At 42.3% G+C, this 25,387-nt stretch overlaps 1 protein-coding gene across 1 annotated transcript in view; it reads left to right on the forward strand.

Moving 5' to 3' along the window:
* The window catches only part of PLCE1 (phospholipase C epsilon 1), a 313,510-nt gene that overhangs the window by 246,826 nt on the left and 41,297 nt on the right, over positions 1 to 25,387 (forward strand). The window contains exons 9-20 of the mRNA XM_032432419.1: positions 609 to 791; positions 2,198 to 2,315; positions 3,134 to 3,290; positions 5,728 to 5,850; positions 5,936 to 6,072; positions 8,564 to 8,802; positions 10,281 to 10,342; positions 10,425 to 10,590; positions 13,770 to 13,877; positions 14,976 to 15,092; positions 16,943 to 17,101; positions 25,113 to 25,242. Coding sequence (XP_032288310.1) covers positions 609 to 791; positions 2,198 to 2,315; positions 3,134 to 3,290; positions 5,728 to 5,850; positions 5,936 to 6,072; positions 8,564 to 8,802; positions 10,281 to 10,342; positions 10,425 to 10,590; positions 13,770 to 13,877; positions 14,976 to 15,092; positions 16,943 to 17,101; positions 25,113 to 25,242 — 1,699 coding nt within the window. The remainder of the gene's footprint in view (positions 1 to 608; positions 792 to 2,197; positions 2,316 to 3,133; positions 3,291 to 5,727; positions 5,851 to 5,935; positions 6,073 to 8,563; positions 8,803 to 10,280; positions 10,343 to 10,424; positions 10,591 to 13,769; positions 13,878 to 14,975; positions 15,093 to 16,942; positions 17,102 to 25,112; positions 25,243 to 25,387) is intronic.

Raw genomic sequence — 25,387 nt, forward strand, 5'->3', positions numbered from 1 at the left:
GTGTTCTCAGTGCCCTGGGCTCTCTATCCTTGGTTATCAGTCACTCAAGAGGACAGCAGCCCAGCTATTTTCTTTCTTTATTTTACTGAGTGTAGTTGTTGACACATAATGTTACATTAGTTTCAGGTGTGCACCAACTATTTAATAATATGTTTTCTCTGTGGTTATCTCCCCAGAGCCCTCTGAAGTAAATTCCACATATGCCACATACTCTGTATTTCAAGTCAGACTGTCCCAAGCATCAAACTAGGTAAAAAACAAACAACAACAATAAAAAAACAAAAACCTTCCTGAATATTCCTACAGTGGTAATTCTGGAATGTAACCTCTGAAACTGGGAAGGGAAGTTTATTTTCATCCCACTTGCCCATGGCCCATAAAGCACATCCTTGGAACTCAGCAGGGATGTGACCAGGACAACAGGATGTGATGAGACTTCCAACAGAGTCTGACAGTTAGGACACAGGGCCACTTGGGTGGCCAGATCTCTAGTCTTCTGTAATTGCCTGTGCTCCTCCACCTCTGGGAATTTACTAGAAGCCATTCATCTATTGACTTCCCCATTGCTTGCTGTTCCCTCATGCATTCAGAATGTGATTCTCTTACAGGAGGACGGACGGTATGAAGGCCCAACTTTGGCTCACGCTGTGGAACTGTTTGGTGGCCGGCGATGGAGTACACGCAACCCCAGCCTTGGGATATCCGCAAAGAGTGCTGAGAAGCCCAGTGTGCAGAGAAACAACACCTTGGGCATAAGCACCACCAAGAAAAAGAAGAAAACCCTTATAAGGGTAGAGTGTTATTTATGACGCCTCAGACCCCATCATCCAGGACCATTGTATGGTCTACATCACCTTAGCGCATTTGGGGTGGGGACAAGATGGAACAAATGAAATGCAAGCACTTGCCAAGCACCTCCTGGTGCCAGGCCCAGTGTTGGGAATTGTGTCAACACCTGAAAAAGTCAGGGGCCTCAAACAGTGAGGACTCAGTAGGAGTCATGGTGAAGCCATCTACAGAGTGCTATGGGAGCAGACATAAGGAAGATCCAGGACTAGAATGCAGGCAGGAGAGGCTTCGCAGGGAAGCCGACAGATGGGTCTTGAAGGATCAGACAGACAACGCTGTGGGGGCGGGGGGGAGCATTTCTGGCAGAGGTGGCGGGAGGGAAGCACGAAAGACTTGGCTTGTGCAGGGAAGCATGCAGAGTTCTGGGTTCATGCTCCACGCTGAAGCATATGCTCTGTGGTGGGCAAGCAAAGGCTAAAAAGACCAGGGATCCGGTTATAAAGCTCTTAGAGGGCCAAAATGCTCAATGTAGAACATAACTTAAAATACAGTATCAAGAGAAGCAACCTAATGTCCATCCATGAATGAAAGATCAAGGAAAGGTGAGGTATACATATAATGGAATACTGTTCAGCCTTTAAAAAAGAAGGAAATCCTGGCATGCGACAATGTGGGTGAACCTGGAGGACATCACCCTGAGTGTAATAAGCCAGTCACAAAAGGACAAATGTGGCATGATTCCACTTAGATGAGGTACCTAGAGTGGTCAAGCTCTTGGAAACAGAAAGTAAGATGGTGGATGCCAGGGGCTGGGGGGGAGGGGCAAAGGGGAACCCGTTTTTCATTGCGTCTAGAGTTTCAGTTTTGTAAGAGGAAAGAGTTCTAGAGATCTGCTGCACAACAAGGCACATAGAGTTAGCACTACTCTACTGTACACTTAAAAATGGTTAAAGTGGTAGAATGTATGGTTTTTACTGTGGCAGAAAATATTTGGTTAGTTACCACTATATATTCTATATTCATTATATGGAGATTATCAGTATGACACGATAGTGTGTTTTCTCCATGGTTATCTAGAAAAAGTCCCACACTTTGTGTATGAGAGGCTGTTGATGCCTAAGCCAAGCTTTGTCTGTTTCATAATTTGGTCTCTATGCAGAGATGCCAGGGGCTGTGTGTCTGCTCTTGTCAGCCCCCTCCCCCAGGGAGGGCTGCTATATCAGGGAAAAACAAGTGGGATAATGTAACATGAGACTCCTGGGTCAGCCTTCACAGGGATCTGTACTGGTTTGGGGTGGGGGCGTATGGAAGGTGGGGCAGTCAGAAAATAGGGACCTGCCTGAGCCGCAGCAGTGCCGGGAGGGAGAGAAACCCAGAACGAGGGATATTGGCACGTGTGTGTTCCCAGGGTGAGAGTGGAGAGGCGGCCGACGACGAGATGGCCACGCGGAAGGCCAAAATGCACAGGGAGAGTCGCAGCCGGAGTGGTTCCGACCCTCAAGACATGAATGAGCAAGAAGAATCCGGTAAAACCCCCTACCAACATCTGAGGGGTTTTTTTATTTTATAGGGAAAATATGCATTTGGTTTTCAATTGTGATTTAAGTACTGTGGACATTCTTAACAAAACTATTTGTCTTGTTAAATATACTTATCTTTATTTATTTATTTTTAAAGATTTTATTTATTTATTTGACAGAGAGAGACACAGCAAGAGAGGGAACACAAGTAGGGGGAGTGGGAGAGGGAGAAGCAGGCTTCCCACTGAGCAGGGAGCCTGACGCAGGGCTCGATCCCAGGACCCCGGGATCATGACCTGAGCCGAAGGCAGATGCTGAACAACTGAGCCACCCAGGCACCCCTAAATATACTTATCTTTGTATTTAACTAGATAGTGGAACCCAAGAGGTACTTCTGCAAGTTCTGTGTGCTTGGAAGAAAATTCTCATTAATTAACTTGGCCTCATGGACAAAGGATATGAGATATACAAAATCAATGTGGTGGATTAGACCAGACCAGTGATTCTCAACCACGGCTGAGATTATTTTTGAAAAATATCTGGATGCCTTGGTGGCACCCCAGCCCCAACTGAGTCCAACACTCTCTGGCTGGGACCTGAACATCTCTGTATTTTTAAGCTCCCCAAATCATTCTGATCTGCAGCCAAGGTTGAGAACCCACCACATGAGTCCACTCATCAGAATATTTTGATGCTTCTTGTATAGAAATTGCTTGCATAAATGGATTTGCTCAGACATTCAGAAGCAGCTTTGGTGTTTCTTTGATTTCGAGGGAAAGGATAACCTGACGTCATTGTCTGGTTTCTGTGTTTCTCTCTTGCAGAGGCGAATGCCATCATGAGCTTTCATAACACTCTGCCTTCCAGAAGAGCCCATTCTTTGACCACGGCTGGGTCTCCTAACTTGTCTGCCGGGACATCATCTCCCATCAGGCCAGTGTCCTCCCCTGTGCTGTCTTCTTCAAACAAGAGCCCGTCCAGGTGGGGCCTTAACATGATAAAACAGAAGGACCCTTCATTCAAGTTGTGTAGAAGGGCATTATCTTCCAGGGCTCTGTGGAAAGACTGTCTCTAGTTTTGACTTAACAATTACACTGAAAACTGAAAAACCCCCTATTTTTAAATGCTTCTAATTTTCCTGATTTTATACTCCTGTCTTCTTGCATTACGGTAATTGCTCCTAACCTAATTATTTGACAGACCAATCCTTCGGTAGCACTAACAAAACCCAAGCTGTGATTTTCTGAAGCTGCCTTGTCGAATATAGTAAGCCACTTTACGCTTTGCTGTTAGGTAAAATATATTTAATACTCTTCTCATATATAAGACAAGATACACCTGTCTGGAGAAATGAATGTATTAGAGCAAGTTAGGTGTGTTAAGGTATAATTCTAAAGCTGGTGTTATAGTAAATTATTTTATAAGGTCCATGCAAAGTACAGATTTGAAACATCTACCCTCTCAGATGAAATAATATTAAGAAAGCAAAACAAAGGAATTAGAATGGCATACCTTCTCCCTCAACCCCCCAAAAAGTTTAAGAAATGCAGAGGTTCCAGACAGAACCAAGATGAAACAGGCAGGCACTCTTTACTTTATTGAACAGAGGAGTGGTAGGAGGAAATGGGTCTGTGCAGACACTGGCTTTGGAAACGTTAATTACACACTCACACATGCACATACGCACACACACACACACACACTTTCTCTCAAGGAAGTTTGCTACTGATAAGAATCCTACAGTAAATCATCTTTTACAGGGAAGCCTTCTTTCACAATGTGAATAATGAACATAATTTAAGCTCTATACATTCAGATTTCTACACTTGGTGAAACTGAGTCAAAGGTACATGGGAATTCTTTGTACCACTCCTGCAACTTTTCGGCAAGTTTAGGTTTGTAACAAAATGAAAAGCTACAAAGAATCAGAACTCTTTATATTTCAGCCTCTACAGTATCCTGGGTAAATAAAATACCCAGAGAGAACTTGGATGGAGTGGCTTTCCCTTTATTTCAATTACTCAGGAACAGGAATGGGAAGGACAGAGTAAGGGAGGAAAATCTTTTTAAAGAGGTAGGACTAACATGCCAGATGCAAGATCATCGGGCCCTCCCACAAGAGGACAGGGGTCAGTGCCCACCAAGTAAGCTAAAACCAGAAGATAAGACAAGGCAAGGAAAGAAAAATTAGCCCAAATGCTGTTCAAGGAGAAAGCAAGGCTGAGCCGTAGAAGGGGAGAGAGTGGACAGTTCCCTAAAGTCTAGGGGAGAAGGGTTCCTGCAGACAGTGAGTGGCTGACCCAGAACGAGAAGGGAGGAACACAGGGAACATACGTGCTTAAATGCAAATGATAAGTAACTTTGTCAGACCTTTTTCCTCTTCCTGAACCTCCACCCTTTGCTTCCAACACCACCTTGGGGATCAACAGCCCATGCCTACAAGCAACTACAAATCCATCCTTTGTAATACTCTTCCATGTACAGAGGTGACTTTCAGATATCAACACAAAATAATTTTCCACAAATAAACACTATTAGCAAGATTCAGTATAAACTGACTATTCATTACAATGGCCTCTATACTTTCTTATATATTTGAAATATTTCAAAAGTAAATAAATAAATAAATAAATAAAGCCCAAAAAACAAAAATAAAAAAAAAAAAAAAGAAAGATCCTGTTTATTGATTTGACTAAAAACCAATCAAAACATTTGTTATACTATCCTGTCAGGGAACCAGTATAGAAAATAATAGTGTTGTGAACCAGCTAGACTGAGTTTTGACCGAGTGGACTGATATTTTTATATTGAATATACAGCCTTGGCAGGTGCAGATATGTTCTAGGCAGAATTGGCTTCTTTCCATTCTTAATATTTTTGTGACTCACATTTTCCATTAGTATCAAAAGCCCTTCCTTGTTTTCATCTGATAACTGGTTAAGAAAGGGAAAAGAGAAGACATTGATACGTTCGGGACTTTCTTCCTAAACATGTTTCTGTAATTTAGAATATGGGAAAGAACGTGCAGATTTTTCCACAGGTTGCGCTTTTGAAAAAGCATAGGTGCGTTTGAAAAAAAATGACTTTTCTTCAGAAACACTGAGTTCAAGTTGTGTCCTCCCACTGACCTGTGATTTCAAAGAGCTGTTTTGGTTAGCGGAAGGGTATTAACCCTAGCCTTGTGGCCTTATTCCGTAGCCTATAAACGTGAAGTGGTTTTGCTGCGTCATATGTCTTATTTACTCTGACACAATGTAGATTAATTTTGAGAGAAATGACAAGAGAGTCCGGAAAAGAGCCTCCATGTTAAATGACTTGCGGTCCACCTTTTCGCCGGTGTTGCTCCCCAGGGGGCGCCCGCTGGGGCAGAAGGACGCGCCGCCCCGGTTTGCCTGTTAAGGCCGTGTCTTTGTTGCAGTGCTTGGAGCAGCAGTAGCGGGCACGGGAGGATCAAAGGAGGAATGAAGGGTTTTCAGAGCTTCATGGTTTCAGACAGTAACATGAGTTTTGTTGAATTCGTTGAGCTGTTCAAATCATTCAGGTACGGCGTGCTTTCTTCTGAGGCTTTCTCAGCCCCACGTTTTTGCGGCAATACTAATCGGGAGTGTTTTCCATCCCCCGCCCAGCGTGAGGAGCCGCAAGGACCTGAAGGATCTCTTTGACATCTACGCCGTGCCCTGCAACCGAGCCGGCTCCGAGCCGGCCCCCCTCTACACCAACCTAACAATCGAGGAAAACACCAGCGACCTTCAGCCTGATCTAGGTTTGTGCCACCATGTAATATTTCCCGTGGAGACCTTTGTACCTAAAAGCGAAGGTTGGAGATCCAATCACACAGCCCCTCAGCCTGTCCCACGTGGCGCGCTGGTACCTGCAGAAGGGGGGAACACTTTGAGGATTCCTTCAAGTTGTCTTAGGGATGGGTACTGTTGGCATTTTCGACAAGGAAATTCATCATTGTGTGAGTCTGTTTAGGCATTCCAGAATATTTAATCAACAGAGCCTTCCAGTCCTTCTGACAATCAAAAACCCTCCCTCGCCCATGTCCAAATGTCCAGTAGGTGTGTGGTGCACCACCAATGTTTCCCTGCCTGCAGGCGGACAGGTGCTCAGCCCCAGGGTGGCAGTTGCCTGCCCTTTGACAAGGAGATCTTTAGTGACTTGAGCAGAGCACTCCTGCTCAACATCCAGGACACTTTTCCGAGTGTAACCTGGAATGTCTGCCTCCTATTCCCCGCTCACCACCACCACTATCATCACCACCACCACTATGATCACCACCACTGATGCATGGTAAGCCCCTTAGTTTGCTCTTCTGTTCTCTCTGGAGACTAGAAACGCAAAGAAGCAAAAACAAACTGTGCTCTTTTATACAGTAGCTTTTTTATTACTCAAAAACTTACACTGTCCTCAACTAAGACTATTAAACTTTTCAACTCTAGTCACAAAACATGCATGACTATGGATTAGTCAAGTAGTTGCACTTGTTAAAAAATTAATAGACATTATTTTTCTAGAGCAGTTTTAGGTTTACAGAAAAATGATTGGAAAGTACAGAGAATTCCCATACACAGTTCACTCCTGAACAAGGCAAGGGTTAAGGGTGCCAATCCCCCACACAGTCAGAAATCCACATGTTAACGTTTGGCTCCCCCCAAATTTAACTACTAATAGCCTGCTCTTGACCAGAAAATCCTTACTGATAACATAACGATAAGTTGATTACTCCATATTTTGTATATATATATGTGTTATATACTATGTTCTTATAATTAAATAAGCTAGAGAAAAGAAATTATTATAAAGAAAATCATAAGGAAGATAAAATCCGTTTACAGTATTATACTGTGTTTATCAAAAAGATCTGCCTACAAGTGGACCCACACAGTTCAAACCTGTGTTGTTCAAGGGTCCACCGTACCCTCACCACACACACATACACCGTTTTTCCTATTATTAATATCTTGCATTATTAGCATAGTATATTTGTGACAGTTGAGCTGATATTGATATATTATTATTAACTGAAGTCCATAGTTTAGTGTTCACTGTTTGTATTGTACATGCTATGGGTTTTGACAAAAGTATAATGATCTGTAGCTACCATTACAGTGTCATACAAAATAGTTCTGAGGTCTTAAAAAATCCCCTGTTCTCTGCCTGGTCATTCTTCCCACCTTACCTCTGAACCTCTTTTTACCGTCTCCATAGTTTTGTCTTTTCCAGAATGTCTTATCGTTGGAATCATACAGTTCGTATGTAGTCTTTTCAGATTGGCTTCTTTCTCTTAGCAAGGTGTATTCAAGGTTCCCCTTTGTTTTTTCATTGCTCGATAGCTCATTTCTTTTTATCATTGAATAATACTCTATCGCGTGGATGTATCACCATTTGTTTATCCATACACCTTTTGAAGAACATCTTGGTTGCTTCCAATTTTTAGCAGTTATGAATAAAGATGCTATAAACATTTGTGTGCAAGTTTTGTGTGGACATAAGTTTTCAACTCCTTTTGGTAAACACCTGGGAAGGCAGTTGCTGGATCGTATGAGAAAGCCCATCTTTAGCCCTGTAAGAAACTGCCAGCTTCTCTTCCAAAGTGGCAAGAATTAAAATGGCCACACCAAAAGTGGTGCCAATGTGGGACACCTGGAGCATGGCTGGTGGAAAGGTAAAATGGCACAGCCACTTTGGAAGAGTTTGGCAGTTTCTTACAAAATTTAATATACTCTTACTTGCCAATCCAGCAATTATACTCCTTGGTATTTACCCAAATAAGCTGAAAACTTATTTTCACACCGAAACCTGCACACCAATGTTTATAATTATACTTGTAAAGTACAAAACAACTATAATTTTAAGAGTTCATCTTCACTGTCTGTAAAAGTAAAAATAAAGTTATTCTCAATTTTAGTATATGTGCTGCCGAAGCGAGCACAAAATAAAGTTATTCTCAAAAACCAAAGTTCAAATTCAGCCTGAAGTCCCCCACTGAATGTACAGTTAGTTCTCTTTTAATACCCTGAGCTCATGGGATTTCAAGATCACTGACCTAGTTCTCTCTTAGCTTATTTTATTTATTGATTGATTCATTTTTTGTTTCCTCAACTATGTGAAGCCAGGAATAAGCACTGAGTTTGATGGCTTGTGTAGACAGATGAGTGAAGAGACTAATTCCACACACCATTATCTCCAAAATGAACTTTGTGAAAGATTCTGGCTAGCTTGCCCATGTTCTGTGGGTGCTTCTATTTCAGATTTATTGACCAGAAATGTCTCGGACTTGGGGTTGTTCATTAAGAGTAAACAGCAGCTATCCGACAACCAGAGGCAGATATCTGATGCTATTGCTGCTGCAAGTATCGTGACAAATGGCACTGGGGTCGAGAGCACGTCTCTGGGCATCTTTGGGGTTGGCATACTCCAGCTCAATGACTTCCTCGTCAACTGCCAGGGAGAACACTGCACTTATGATGAAATCCTCAGCATCATCCAGGTATGTACCCATTTCATATGCACGTATGTATAAAGCCTCTGACTGTTCTAATTATTTTCTGCTAACCATACTGTTTCTATACTTTTTTCCAGAGCCTTTAAGTCTGGGGCAGAAACAGAAGGGTTTCATTAAATACCAATAGATGCATTCTTATTTACCATACAAATAACATAGATTGCAAGCCTTTTCTTGGTGACTATTATAAGGGATCAGTACATGATTCCTTCTTGTTGTTCTAGCACACGTAATAAAATGAGTATTCTAGGTTTTCAACCTCTTTGATCATTTAGCAAATATTTATCAGCTCCTCCTACGGGCCAGGTTCTTTCCAGGACCTGGGATATAGTAGTAAATAAGATCACGTTCTGGCCTTCACCTAGTGGGTGAGGCAGACAATAAATAAAGATAGAATGTAATTTCAGGTATTGATGGATTCTGAAAAACTCAAGCAGAGTAAGGGGATGTAGTGATGCGGGAGGCTGAGAGGAGTAAGCATAGGCCACCCTGAGGAGGTGACAATGGGGCTGAGCCCTGAATCAAGAAGCCGAGTGAAGGTCTGAGGAAAGAGCATTCCAGGCAGGGAGTAGTGAGCTCAAAGACCAAGGCGGGAGCAAGACAATGAAAAGGCTGGTGGAATAGGAGCCCCATGAGCCAGAGGCACAATGGTAGACATGATTCCAGACAGGTGGGCAGGGGCCAAGTCATCTGGGCATTTTAGGCCATGGTAAGGAATTTGACATGGAAAGCTATTGGAAATTTTTGAGCAGGGTAGTAACAGGATTTGATTTATGTATTCAGGAAGTCACTCTGGCCCCGTTGGGAAGTAAGCTGTGCTGGGAATGAAGTAGAAGCAGAAAGACCAGGTAGGAAGCTATCCCAGTAGCCAGGCAAGATATGATGATGGCTTCCTCCGGAGAGTGTCAGGAGATGGGCTAGGACACTCATTCAGGCCACGCCACATACAGCAGGATCAGTCTGGGTTTTCAACCTCCCTTGTAAGCCGATTGGGAATCAGTGGATTCGCTGCCCAGCAGTTGATCACTGGAAATGCTAACGATATAAGATTATGATCCCATGGTCCGGTGCTCACTCTACTACTATTGTGTGGGAGCACCATACTGAGTACTCCCTCTGACTCGTCTCATTTCGCCTCTCCCCAGCTCTGTGCTAGCTGCTTATCCCCATGTTCACCTGGAACACGCCAATAACCATTTGTTTTCATATGAATCAGCCTTATCCTTTTCCCTCGTTCTCCCTTTTTCTCTTAAATAAATACGGTTCGTATAATAAACGCACATACAATAAATGTTTTCTTTGGGACTAAAACACTGCCTCTTACCACTGCATAACGAAATTAGTTCAAATATTTGGTTTAGATGTTTCCTGATGAAAACAGAACACCTTTAAAAAATGATATGGTGGTTTTTTTCCCCTTAGTTTCCTTTACCTAAATAACACTCTTTTTGTGTCCCTTGCAGAAGTTCGAGCCTAGCGTTAGTATGTGTCATCAGGGGCTACTGTCATTTGAGGGATTTGCAAGGTAACTTTTAAAGTCTCTTTTGCCCATCATTTGAGAGTAACTCTTTTCCCTATGCAGGCCTAAGAAAATGTGTTTCCTCTAGGTTTCTGATGGATAAAGATAATTTTGCCTCCAAAAATGATGAGTCACAGGAAAACATTAAAGACTTGCAGCTGCCCCTCTCCTACTATTACATTGAATCTTCACACAATACCTACCTCACAGGCCACCAGCTCAAAGGAGAGTCCTCAGTGGAACTTTACAGTCAGGTACAGAACTCCACACGGCATGTGATTTCCATTAAATCTTACTGATGTAACCCTCAAAGTCACAAAACCCTGATCCCCAACTCCTTTGAAGAACTTACCAGCTATTACATGTGCAATGTGAGGAAACATGATGCGTGGGAAAACTGCCTATACGTACAGTTGTTTTCTTCTTTTTGTTTTCTTTCTCCCTCCTATCTACACTTAACCCTTATACTAGGCCAAAAAAAAAGGTATTTGTTTGAGACTCATAGCTTTTAAATCCTGCTTTGTCTGACCTACTCCTACTAAAATTAGATTTTCCCATGGGAAAATCAATCATTTCACTAAATGCTAAATAAATCAATATGTTATAGTGGGAAAGCATAATAGAAAATGCAACAGAATTTCTATGAAGTTAATCTCAAAGTTTTGTTTATTTTCATTTGCAATTTGTTAGACAATCAGTCCATCCCTACGGTAACCAACTTATGGAACGAAAATTTACAAAGACTGTAGGCACTGTCCCTACACACTTAAATTCGTGCAGATGTTCTTGGAAACTCCTAAGGGTCTCTGGACTAGAAAAGGCATATCCTTTTGACCTTAACACCAACTCTCAATGATCTGCATGTCAGTTGCCTCTGTTATATCTTCTGCAACTTTCTCATCTATTCTGCCTGTTTTCTGACCTCCTACAAGAAGAATTAATCAGGAAGAAAAGCGAGGCTAGGCCCAGGGAATACAAGTGTGTGGTTGGGAAGGGTGGGGTAGGGAGGATGTTCAAGTATGAGAATTATCGTTTACACAAACCCAGCAGAGTTGAGGTTCCTTTGTTCTCCACATCAGTCCAGATATTCCTCAAGCATGGGTCAAACTTCTGTCCCAAAGCTTATCTGGTATGGAATTTGTATTTTAAACTCTAAATTCTGAAGGACTTTTATTGTGAAATGAAGATGTGTCCTTAGAGTAGTGATTTTCAAAATAGAAGTTCTATCGGGGGACCTCAGCTGGGGACATTGAGAGGAGCAAGCAGCAGAGTAGGAGGGTAGGAGGGCCCCATCCCCTGCCCCCACTGTAGCTAATGTCCTATTCTTCTTATGTGCTTTACATACGACCCTCCATTTGCACAGAGAATTCCAGGGTTAAAAAGGAGTTTGAAATCCATTGTTCTAGTTCTAGGGGAAAGAAATGAAGTGTGTGTGTGTGTGTGTATGCATGTGTGTGCACGTGCGTGTGTGTGTGCAGTGTCTGTGTGTTTCTCCCAGGAAAATGGGCAGGGGCCAATGTCCTAGCTTTAATTCCTACCTCACTTCCTTATTTGACCTCCAAGAGGTTTTTTTAACTCCTTAATATTACACCCTGAGTAGAGATTGTCACAGCCTTTGAATGAGGCACAAGAACCCCTCAGATAGACTCACAGACGTGGTTAAACCCAGTGTGAAGATCCCTTGTAGCTTATTTCTTACCAGTCTCTGCTTTCCCTCAGCCCTGCTAGTTACCTCCTCACCTTCCTCCACGGGACAAACCGGGAGTGAGGAAAAACCCTGTTCTCACCTGGAATTTCCAGCCCTGGTTTTCTTCTTCTAGCCCTATGTGGAGGTCTTAATGTCATGCAGACTTTGGAAAGCCCTGTAGTCTTTTCCATGCTGAAAAACCATCTCCTGTGCTGCCAGTCAGCGAGCGAGAGAGCGTTCTCCCCAGTGTGGCTCACCACGGAGATGAAGCAGCCTCCAGCTCCTGCTGTCATTCGACACCACAATCCTCAACCCAGAGCAACATACCTCTAGATACTGTAGCTGCTGGAAGAAGCTCTTAGCCTCGGGAGTTTAGGCCCCAGAATCGGTTCCACATGGGCCATCGGTCACCTGGGAAGACTGGGTGCTACATGCCATGCAATGAGAAGAATCTAGCAAGGACCTCATAAAAAAGATTAAAATAAGAGGGATTCCACTGAGTTTTGTTGCAGTAACTCTAGCGGCCACTCACCCACAGTATTGGATTGCTGTCGCCTGGAAATAGTTATATGGAGTTTTAAATCAGTGAGTTGGCCCATTCACAGATACATCCGCCTTTTGGTTTGCTTTACCCTTCCAATACATGGAAATCTTTTAAGATAGTTCACAAAGAGAGTCTATGAGGAAGAGGTTGCTGCACGCAAATATTACAGAGCTGCAACCCGAGCACATGTGCCAGGAGCTCTGCATTCGGCTCCCCATCCAGGGGAGCAAATAGGTATCATCTTACCTAATTCAGCAATGGAGCACTTTACTAAAGAGGTTGTGAGATAGGGGGCACGTGTGTTGTGATTGATCCCTGATGACTGCTGTAGGTATGGCAGAGGGGAGTTTAGGGATTATTTGCCTCTGTTCTACGACTAGACAGCAAGACAAATCCTTGATGACAGCTTGCTTCTACTCTCCTGCCATGCTCTATGTTCACAGGAAAGGCATTAGCCAGTGGCAGAATTTGGGTCTAAATGGAGGAGATTTTATTCTGATTGGAGTCATACAAATGTTTAGCCAGTTCATTAAGGAATTGGTGGCCTTGTTTGCTTTGGCCTGCAACCTCATCCCCTTCACCTCCACTCACATTTGCCCAGGTAGAGCACTAGCCTCGCTCTCTCATTTCAGCATGTACCCTGTGTATGTCCCTTGAGGGACCAAAGTTGCTGGGAAAATAATCATATGGTTTTGCTATCAAATTTACCTTCCAGGGATGCCTGGGTGGCTCAGTTGGTTAAGTGCCTGCCTTTGGCTCAGGTCATAATCCCAGAGTCGTGGGATCAAGTCCCACATCTGGCTTCCTGCTTAGAAGGGAGTCTGCTTCTCCCTCTGTCTGCTCTGCCTGCCTCTCCACCTGCTTGTGCTCTTCCCCCACCCCCCACCCTCTGACAAATAAATAAAATCTTTAAAAAAATTTTTTTTTTACCTTCCAATAGTATTCAGCTCTGGTAAAAAAAATTCTTTCCACCATAATTTGTTCTCCCCCCTGCCCATCATCAAATCACTACTCTAAATACAAATTCCCTCTGGATGGGGAGCCGAATGCATTGGCCAAAATGCACGCTTTATTTTAGATCTTATGCCCTTCTGCTTTAGCCCTAAACATGAACACTGATATGTAGAAGCATTTGTTGGGTTTAATTTGAGGCTCTGTGTCCATTTGCTCATCTGGGGTGAATCCATTCCTTGATCATACAGGTCCTCCTGCAAGGCTGCAGGAGCGTGGAGTTGGACTGCTGGGACGGAGATGATGGGATGCCCATCATCTACCATGGACACACACTGACAACCAAGATCCCCTTCAAGGTAATGCTTCACATGTTCCTTAAATCAGATCACAGAGTCATTGTCTTCATCAGTCCTTTACATGAGTGACTCTTCCAAATTATACCTTAGGTTGGGGGTTCTCATCCTGAGCCTATCTACTTCCCAAAATTGTGTGGGATGTGCACATGTTCATTTTTCTGCGAGTTGATATAGAACTCTCATTAGAGTCTCATTCACCAGAGTTTAATAACCATTACCTTAAATGAGTTATCTTGTAATAATATTGTTGCAATTTTTACATCATAAGATGATATATAAAAGGCAGGGGCTTTTTTTCCTGCTACAGGAATTAAAAGTCATTTATCCTGGTGTCCCGCTGACAAAGACCAACATCATGTGTTAGAAGATGACTAAATAATTAATATTATGAAATGAGAATTGGTTCCACCGGGGGAAGTCAGTCACCCAGAAAGACTAGTCTCATTGGATTATTGTTTCAAATTCTAAATAGTTTATTAGTTCATTGTGCAGTTACTATCCTCATTCAGAGTGGTTTTGGCTGTGTAAAATCACTTTTCTCTGAACTGTGGCTAGGCTGGGATAGAATACTATTATTTCTGTCTTATATGCAGAGAGGATAGCTAAAATGCATTTTCTCCTTAGCTCATTCTCCTATTCACCTCTCTTAAAACTTTTGTACTCTATATTGAGAGGAGGATTTGAGAACTGTGTTTACATGCACACATAAATATATGTATATGTCTTATTGCCTCACGTAGATTGATTATAAACTCCTTGAAAGCAGGAAAATATCTTAAGCCTCATTATTTTTTATGTTGTAACAACAGGCCTTTTACCTAAAATGTTATCAGTATATATACTGATTTGTTAAATTTGGCACACTGATAGCTGTTCCTTATAAAGTATGCGAACAAAACTCAATATGAACAGTGTAATGTGTTTATAGAAAACAGCCTATCATCGTGCTTAATTTGAAAATACATTTGAAAAGATAAAAACCATTTTGGCCAGAATCTTCTGCATACAACAGTTTAGGTGCTTTCTGTGGCTATAAGTACTTCTTCTGACACCCTGGACACACATCTGGACTCTAATGAGCTGCTCTGGCTCTCGCAGGAAGTGGTAGAGGCCATCGATCGCAGTGCCTTCATCACCTCTGACCTGCCCATCATCATATCCATTGAGAACCACTGCTCATTGCCTCAGCAACGAAAAATGGCAGAAATTTTCAAGGTAAGCTCTTATAGCTAAGAGTTAGGATGGTATGTTGGCCTTTGTCTTGTCACTGTTGCTTTTATATGGAGCCACCATGGACCACATCACAGGGGACCTCAGCCACGAAGCACATACAGTTAGGGTCCCTCAGACCTCAGAAATGAGGGTGCCCTGGGAGCTTGGGCTCCCTTTTGAATGGTCCACCTTTTCAGCTGAAGTGATGAAACATTGTTTTGTGGTCTCCTGACCATTTCCAGAAAGCCTTAGAGATAAGGAGAGAACAATTCTCCAGTGCTTCTGGCACCACAAATCAGTGATGACACCTGTCAGTTGTACGTGGAAAAGCTGAAAATACCTCAGGGCAAATCAAATTTTCTTGTGGCTAACACTACAGATATGGGGATCCATGTTGGCAAAGAGCTTAGACTGGCCAGAACAGTTGCTATGTTAACACTTCCTTATACAGGCAAACTATAATGCAGACAGATTTAGGATCAAATATTCCATTATATTTCCCCCTTCCTCCACTGATTGAGGCACTTAATGGAAATATGGCTCTCAGGGGGAGAGAGGGGCATAGTCAAAGGAAAATGTCCCCAAATACTTACGCCAACAAAACTAATCAGCTTTTCATATTGCCTTTCTTTTGCCATCATTTAGAATTATGGTCTCAACTTTTTGGACTGTATACTCCGTCGGTAAAATACTGTAGTATGTATTCCTATTGTATGTTTATTGTCTTATTCATACGTTATATACATATCCTACTTATTAGCATATTTTATACCTTAATTAAAACATGCAAAAATAGACTGGGAAAGGGAATTACAGAGAAAGGGTCAAGTATAGTTCTTATACTATTATTTGTTAATGGTACAAAATCCCTTTTTGCTCTCATAAAAATTTTTAACAGTAAATGTATTATTTATTATCTAAGTTTTTAGTGGGAGTAATGTGATTGAAAAATTTTTGAAATTTTTTTATTTCCTTTTTTTATGTTCAGTTAGCCAACATACATCATTAGTTTTTGATGTAGTGTTCAATGATTCATTAATTGCATATAACACCCAGTGCTGAAATTTTTATTAGCGACATGTACGTCTAGCTTTAGGTTTAGTTTATTATTTCAGTATTTGATTTGAACGGCTATAGTCGCTGATAAAGACACCTTACAGAGAAACATGCATGAGATGGAAAGGGGGTGTCGTCAGCTGCTCTTGTCAAATCATAGTACTAATTTCTCAATTCCATTAATGAGGCTAAGGTATATTAAACACTATTAAACTTCCTTTTTTTATTAAAAAATTACTGAAGATAGAAAATGTCATATTTTCCACCCTCACCCCAATGGATCGTCTTGTTCCTACTCCCACCACCCACCTCCTTGAGGGATACACATTCCCCTTTGGAGGCCAATGCTCAGAAAATCTTTGTGAGAAGGGTAGGGCAGTTCTTTACACTAAATGGTGGCAGATTCTCCCCATGACCTTTCATCTTTGTCACCACTCCCTAGCTACTTCAAGGTTTCTATCCTTTTGGCCTCTTACCCACATCTGGAATGGATCATATTCTACAAACCACAGCCTCTAACTGAATCTCCTTTTCTTCTTTAGTCTATCAGACCCTAAAGTATTTTCCTAAACAGAGCTGTCCCCACCTGGAGAATGGCCTAGATCACTCCTCCTGACCTTCTAACCACCTCCCTTCCTTCCAGTAAGAGAGTGTTGGCAGGGAGGAGGGACACCACTTCTTTCCGACTTTCTCTACCTAGGATTTGTAGAACCTTTCAAGTGAGCTGAAATATCTAGTTGAATAATTCAAGCGTAGGTAAAAGGCACTGATTGTGTGTTTTCCTTTATTCTTTGTAGACTGTGTTTGGAGAAAAACTGGTGGCTAAATTCCTGTTTGAGAGCGATTTCTCAGATGATCCAATGCTTCCCTCACCTGACCAACTTAGGAGGAAAGTGCTTCTTAAAAATAAGAAGCTAAAAGCCCACCAGACACCAGTGGATATCCTAAAGCAAAAGGTATTCTCCTCTCATTATAGAGGCTCTGGGTATGCGGTGTGCCCAGGACTAAGAAATCAGTGTTATTCTGACCTTTCAGATGACCTGCAGGGTAACCAGTTTTTGATGATTGAGTTTCCTGGAATGATAAATTTGAGTTCTGGCTTTCCTGTTAATAGACTAATAAGAATTTTCCTCCCACTCACCTAGAATTTTATTTTATGAAATTAATTTCACATGTAGAATGCACCTCGTTGTTTAATTTACTCTGAGAGAGATAAAGTGTGACTCTTGTCTCTGGACCTGGACTTCACAGCTGTCAATCCCACGGTGGTTGCTGTGGTCTCCTTTAGGTAAAGGCCCCTATAGAGAGACCTCCCTCTACACACCGTAGGGAGAGCCCCTGCAGAGAGAGCACTTGGTCAGTCAGTATTGGAACCCCAATACCAGCAGCCCTGTGGTCCCAGCATGGAAGTTGATGTTTCACTGTGGCCTGTGGACTCCAGGGCACCCCCCAATCTGCCTCACCCACAGAGATCTACTCCCCAAGTATCCCAAACCTGCTTGTGTAGAGAGCCTTCAGCCCAAGGATCCATGAAAAAGTTTAGGTCCAGAGCTGCTGAGTTCATATGCCAGGTTGCACATATCCCACAGAATGACAGCTGCCAGAATTATTTGTCTTATTTAGGGCTTTGTCTTTATTTTTGGGCCTGAAACGCCACTTTTAAAACTTAACAACAGCCAGGGGTTGCCACACGAAGCTCGGTACACTGGTCCTGTTCCAGCAGCAGGGACAGCCCAGAGCTCAACCTAGGTCATGGTCAATGGCTCTTAATTTCTGTCTGTGCCATCACTCCAAGCCTCCAGGCCCTACTCCGGTCTTGCTTCAGTGGATTCCAGAGAACAGAGAAGTCAGCAAAAGGATTCTATGAGCCCAACAAATTTGGAATCTTTGTCCAAGGTCATCAATAAAAAATCTCAAGTCTAGTTGAGTCAAGTGTCCAGCTTGACCTAGTTGAGTAATCAATTTGTAACAATCATCAAATCTTCTAAAAGCCCTAATTTGTAGAACTCACAGGTAAGGGCCTGAGTTTAAAGTCAAGTGATATATAGCATGATACTGGAGAAAGAGCATTAGGTGTGGAGCTAAAATACCAGTTTCCAGTCTCTGGCTCTCTCACAAACCAGCCATGTGACCATAGGCCAGTCAGTCTTTCTAGGTTTCCATTTCTTCATCTGTAAAATGGAAATGTTAAGGTAACTAGCTTCACAGGACCCCTCTGACACTAAAATCGCCCAAAATCTTTCCCAAAGTGAATCATGGGACCCCTGTCAGAATTGCAGACCACTCTGTAAACATTTCATTGTCCCACTTCTCAGACTCTATTTCCAGTATTTCTTGCCATTCTAGAACATTACTGCTTCCCTGAGGGGTCCTTAAAGAATATTGTCATCTGCTGAGTAAGTACCAGGGAGTTCCCAGGTTGTCCAGCTCACCTGCAGCGGGATTCCAGGCTGCCCAAAGTCCAGGCTGAGTTAGAGAGGTTTACGTGATACCACCTAAAAATTCAGTGATTCACCAAATGCTCAGTGACTTCAGATGCCTCAGGGTGGGGGAGGAAGGTGAGGTCAGAGGCTCCATCATCTTTAAACTTACCGTTCTGAGCAGAAAAACAGATATTTACAGAATGTCCCCAAACCAATCCAGCCAAGAGATCCCTACTGATCAGGTTTGCCCTGAATGGAGTGGCTCAGGGTTACCACGGATGCTGTAGAAGTATGGTCATCAAATTTTTTTGCTCAAATATCTCAAAAATTTTTTGAAAAACTGTATTTCTCACACGTATTTTCCCCTTTTATACATTTTTAGGTTGACATTAAAAATTTTATCACAAGTTTAAATAGTTACAAAGGATTTATTTTCAAACATAATATTTATTATATATAAATATAGATAACATAAATTATATACCAATATAATGTACAAAACAATCCTCATTGTCAAAGATATCAGCCCAGTCAGCCAGATTATGTTTGGTCAGAAAAAGTGTGACTTTATTTTTTTTAATTCAAATAAACATTCATCCCTATGATAACCATCTCACTTTTGAATAGTAATTCTAAGATGGATGGATGGACAAACAAAAGGAAGGAAAGGGAGGGAAGATAGAAAGAGACAGAGACAGGGATGGATGGATAGATAGATAGATAGGCAGACAGACAGACAGACAGAGACAGATAAAGGCATGGAGCCTTGAATGTGCTTGTTGCCTGGGTGAAATAAAATGCTCCGGTCTTTAGTTTTTCAAGACACTCAGGAGCTCTGCATTCTCAAATGACCGTTTGCTACCTTGGGTGGTTTTCACCTCATCTCATGTATCACAGATTTTTTTTTCCCCCTTTGGTAAGTGAGAGTTACACTTTTCTTTTGTTAAACAGGAGAAGAGCAATCATGGCAAGAGCGTGGGGAAGGGAGAACCAGCCGACCATACTCTTGTTCGCAGGCAGTCCTATTTTTTAAAGAGTACACATAGAGCTTGAAAATCTTGAATCTAGAAATTGATTCCTTTAAAAATAAATGAAGCTGCACATCCCTAGAAGTCATGTGTGTACCCCGGAGGTACACAGTTTGAAGATCGCACACAGCTCTTGGCCAAGAGTTGCAAAACCAGCCACTTTGGGGGTCAAGCAGAAACATAAATATGAGGGGCCAGCTCGTTGTATGCCAGCTGGAAGCAGTCAGGATGGGAGTGGAGCTTGCATGCCCTCATAAATGAACAGTTCTAATTACATTCTTTTTAAAACACTGCGCCAGCCACACCAGCCTAGTCTGGAGGGGAAGTCAGCCGTGAGGGCCACCAGTTTGAGCCCTCGGCTAGGTTTACCTGTGTGCAGGTCTGGACTCTCACAGCTGCTCCAGAAAGCCCGGCATTTGTTTGGGTTCCAGAAACCACAAGATCTATGCTGATGGGCTTTTGTTAGGAAGTCATGTAGCTAAAAGAGTAGCATGTGTTCCCCGGCCCTCCGCAACGGCTGCGTCAGTAACTGACTGCCCGGGACGGGGTGTTTTTTTCTTCAACACTGTCCCTCCCTGCTGTTTTCTTTCCTCAGCAACTACTGCCCGCTCCTGACTGCCAAGCAGACCCAGCTGCCCTGCGCATACCTCTGTGGTCCTCTAGATGCGGTGGGATCTTGTAGCCGTTGCCTCTCCCGTTCTTTGTTACTTATGCAGCCTCCAGTTCACAAATGAATGCTTCGTGCTATTTGAGAAGCCTTTATGCTGAGCCCAAATCTTGCTTCCCGTTCCTCCTACTCCTTGGCACTCCTTCCTCCCTTTGCAGCTGCACAGACTGATTCCATATCTAGAGAGCTAGCATGTGTCTCCCACCAGCTTTTCTCTTCTCCAAACTAAACAGTCTTGTGGTATCAACTGTTTCTCACAGGATATGGCTGCTCAGACTCTTTACTTCCCACTAAGAATGTTTAGGATATTCTTAAATTTGTGGATATTCTTGAATTTGTCGATCTTAAGATGTGATTTCCAGAACAAGTCAATACTCCAGATAGGGATCTGACAGCACAAGGAGGACAGTGAAACCATCGCCGCTCTTAACTTGGACTTTATACCTCAGTTAATGCAGCCTGGGACTGTTCTCACTTTTAAAATTCTTCAGTGCACACTGGGCTCCTGTTGAGTTTGTGCAAAACAAAAAGAGTTCAGTTATTTTCACAGGGACTGCTCTTTGGCTAGTCTCCCCATGTCTTCAGGTTTTTACAGTTAATTTTCAACTTTCATGGGCAGGAGCCTCACATTTATCTCGGTTACATTTGCTCTTCTTGGTTTTGTTTGTCATTGCAGCCTAAAAGGTTCTTTGTGAATTTTGACTTCTGATATCCAGTGTATTTATTAGCAGTTTTTCAAATAGTGCCTTAATCCTTAAAGTTGCCCTTGAGCCAGATGAGCAAGCAGAGAGCCCAGCCTGTGGTCCTTCTTGCAGATCCTTCCTGGAGTTTAGATGATTATCACTCCTGTCTAGTGCTCTCCTCTCCTGCAGCCCACATTTCCCCAGAATCTGCTTCAGCTTCTTTATTTATAGACTAGAAAACTGAGGCCCAGCCATTTATGTGACTTTCTCAAAGCCATCCAGCTCAGAGTAGCAGAACTAGGATTCAGATTCAGGTCTTTAGGAAAGACTCTTTCAAACGTAGTATAGAAGTCAGAATACAAGGGCGCCTGGGTGGCTCAGTCAGTTAAGCATCCAACTCTTGGTTTCAGCTCAGGTCATGTTCTCAGGGTCATGAGATCTAGCCATGCTTCAGACTCCATGCTTAGTGTGGAGTCTGCTTGTCCCACTCCCTCTGCTCCTTCCCCCGCTCACACACACACGCTCTCTCTCAAATAAATAAAATCTTTTTTTAAAAAAGTCAGAATACATTGATAATCACTGGAACACTATTAAAAACATAGATTCTTAGGTGCCAAATCTGCCCAACTAAATCAGAATTTCCACAAGGAAAGCTGGGTAATCTGTTTATTTAAAAATAATTCTTACCATCCTGGAAGTTTGGAAACATTCCTTATCTGTTATTTCCCCAAAAGTGAGTTACCTTACCCAAAAAGTCTAAAGAGTTTAGTGTTCTGGAGATGTGTTCTTAGTAAACCCATGCTAACTCTTGCTAATCACATCTTTATTTTCTGTGTTCTTCACCAACTAATTAATAACCCATTCTGAGATTTTGTTGGCTATCACCTTGACACTCCCCTCTATATAATTTCCACAATTTAGCTCTTCCTCCTTTTGGAAAAATGGGACAATATAATCCCACTTCTAGTTTTTTAAGACCACTTCCAGCCTCCCATGATCTCCCAGGGAGTACTGACAGTCATACATGCAAGGTCTTTCAGTCGCCTGGCAGATTGAGTCTAGCCCTGGTGATCTGAGCTCACACGAGGCTGGGTGAGTGAGTGCCTAGAGCTCCAGTATGTTCAGACCCAATCCCTGACTTACCTGGGTCATTGCCATACCAGAAACTCACCCTCAGCTAGGGTGGACTGACTCAGAGCCAGGGGGATTTCTGGAGACTTCTGTCTGCCTCAGACTCATGCTGAGGCTCTTACTGAGTCTCCCTAACTATACCCCATCAGATCTCTAGTTTTCTGACATTGGTCTCCAGCACTCCAACCTGGTAGACTCAAACAGCGCACATTAGATGACAGGGACTATGCGAGGGGCCAGTGGAACAGAGTAAAGTAAGACACGGCCCCAACTAGACCCATCTGAGCCAGTCCCCTCATCTGACCTCTAGCTCCAACCCCTCGACCTATGTCTGAATTGCTTTTATTCAAGGGCCAGGATCTTGTATTTTTGCCTCAGAGTAAGTAGGATATTGCACAGAATAAGGATGTCAGCTCCTGGTTATCCTTTTGGCCACCTCTCTATACTTCTGCATTGGTAGAAGCGTTTGGGAGTTTGAAGGACCTTGGCATGCTGCTTTCTGACATTGACAGTCCCCAGATCTTTGCATGGCACCTCTCCCATCATACGGTTCTCACGCTTCTCTGCCAGTGGACCTACCAGGCTCTTCGCATCACCATTCCCAGCCCTTGGCTCTACCTTGAATGCTGGCTGCGTCAAGACCCTTCTCTTATCCGTGACAGATAGACTTGCCTTTGTGGCTCCCTTGTGCTGAGAGCACATTACCCAAAGTTTTGAAGAACACTAATCCTATGAGACATGCTGAGAAAAGGGGTGGGGGAGGGAAAAATCCCTGGTTAAAAAAGCGTGGGAAATGCTGCACTGGAGAGCTTTGAAGAATCACAGTGCCCTTTAGCATATTAAATGCAGGCTATGTGATACCCTGTAGCAGGACTGCTTCAGTTTGTTTAAGTGCTGTTCCCAACCTTCCATTGTGTCTTGTGGTCACTGTAATATAGGTCAGTTTTCACCTACCAGCTATTAACACCCATGGAGCTCGTGTTCCAGAAAACCCACTTTGAGAAATCCCAGCCTAAACAGTGTCCAGTTGTCTCGAATGGACTGTATTGTAAAATATTTTATGTCGATATAGACAGAGCCTAAATTGTGTCTTCCTTATGTATACATTTTTATTATAAAAGGAATATAACCACATCTCAAAAAATTTAGGGAAGAGAGAATTATTTTAAAACATCCATAATTCCGACGCCAAATACAACCTGTATCACAGGGGTTCTTAACCTTGGTGATATAGCCACAGACAGAATTCAAGGGTCCATGAGTGTAGATGGAAAAAAAAATTACATCTCCGTTTTTACTAACCTCTAGCTAAAATTTAGCATTTCCTCTGGTAATAAACATAGGGAACAAACCACAGTAACACTGGCAGTACTTGGGTCTTCATCAGCAATAGAAATTATATTTTTTTCTGTTACATTACAGTTGTTGCTAAATCTCCAAGAATTATTTATGCTCATCACTATTTCAAAAATGTTACTTGACCTATCCTTATACATTTTTGTCTGTGTTAATAAAGAAACATATATTCCAATAGCACCCCAGTTTGTTTTTTTAATATTTGATAACTGTATTCAACATTTTTTATAATCTTTTCTATTTTGTTTTATGCATTTAAAATGTCGGGGTCCCTGGGTGGCTCAGTCAGTTAAGTGTCCAACTCTTGATCTCAGCTCAGATCTCGATCTCAGGGTCATGAGTTTAAGCCCCACATTGGGGTCCATGCTGGGTGTGGAGCTTACTTAAAAATATAAAATAAAATAATATAAAATAAAATATCATTCTGAGAAGGGATCCTACCTCACCAGACTGCTTAAGGGGTTTGTGCACAACAACATGTCAAGAATCCCTGCTGTATTATGCATGTCATTTTATATCATTATAATCATTGTAGATAGACACAGAACAAATGATATAGAATTGTGTATATATTTACATAGATACATGTATATATGTATATATTTACATGTATAATTATTTACACACACACAATTCTGTATCCTTTGTTCAATAAATATATATCACAATTATTTTTTCAAGTCTCATTTTTTTAGGCAGATACAGCATAGTTTACTGACCCCATTCTTCTATTATTGGATTTTAAGTTTGTTTCTTGTTTTTAATTCATACAAGTAACTTTTCCTATATTTCTGCTTATTTCCTATGCTCAGTTCCCAGACCTATATTAACCTTGTGTCCTGTGATACCACCTCACAGTAATTCTAGTTGCGTGTAAAGACACATGATCTCCCTCGTAGCACACATCAAATTTCCAGAAGTTTCTAGCCTAGTTTTTTTTTTTTTTTAAAGATTTTATTTATTTATTTGAGAGAGAATGAGATAGAGAGAGAGCATGAGAGGGGGGAGGGTCAGAGGGAGAAGCAGACTCCCTGCTGAGCAGGGAGCCCGATGCGGGACTCGATCCCAGGACTCCAGGATCATGACCTGAGCCGAAGGCAGTCGCTTAACCAACTGAGCCACCCAGGCGCCCTCTAGCCTAGTTTGTTAATCTGATTGACGGTTCAGATAAAGTCTGTTGAAAAAAACTTTATTTAAACTATTCACTCAGTCTCATTGTCCACAGGGACTCTAACCTTTTTCTCAAAGTCAAAGGCCTTTAGATATTATTTTAAGAAGAAGAAAAAAAAAAAACAGTTTCTTAGCAGAGACTTACTTTTCCAAAAGTGATGGGCTAATTCACTTCTTCATCATTTGGGAGTGATGGTGGTTCTCCCAAGCACCAGGGTTTGTCCTGGAGGGCTTGGCCCAGGGAGCCTGGGTGGCTGGGCATGACACACAGATTACCTGTGATTGTTGCTAAAAGCTCCTGGACTGCTCTTATAGGGATGTCAACATTTGCCCAAGTATTGACACTGAACTTTAGGCAAATCTAGATTTTTGGTTTTTGTCTCAAATGAATCAAAATAGGTTAAGCCAGTTTTTATGACTGTGGCAAGCATTAGGTGGTCACCTTGAGGGCTATAAATGAAATTTGAGTAGCTTAGCATCTGCAGTCTTTAATTACTGATATCTTACAGGCTCATCAGTTAGCATCCATGCAAGCTCAGGCTTATAATGGGGGGAATGCCAACCCCCCACCTGCTAATAACGAGGAAGAGGAGGATGAAGAGGATGAATATGATTATGACTATGAATCCCTGTCTGATGGTAAGAGAAATACAACCCTATGCTGTGTGTGGGGAAATGACGGGATGATTTTCTGTTGTGGTTTTTTTGTGTCTTTTTTTTTCCCCAAAAAAAATGAGTCTGGCACTCCACAGGCCAACAGTGCAGCTTGTTGTAATCACTGTCC

Source organism: Phoca vitulina, unplaced genomic scaffold (genome assembly GCF_004348235.1).
Source record: "Phoca vitulina isolate PV1807 unplaced genomic scaffold, GSC_HSeal_1.0 scaffold48, whole genome shotgun sequence".
NCBI lineage: Eukaryota > Metazoa > Chordata > Mammalia > Carnivora > Phocidae > Phoca > Phoca vitulina.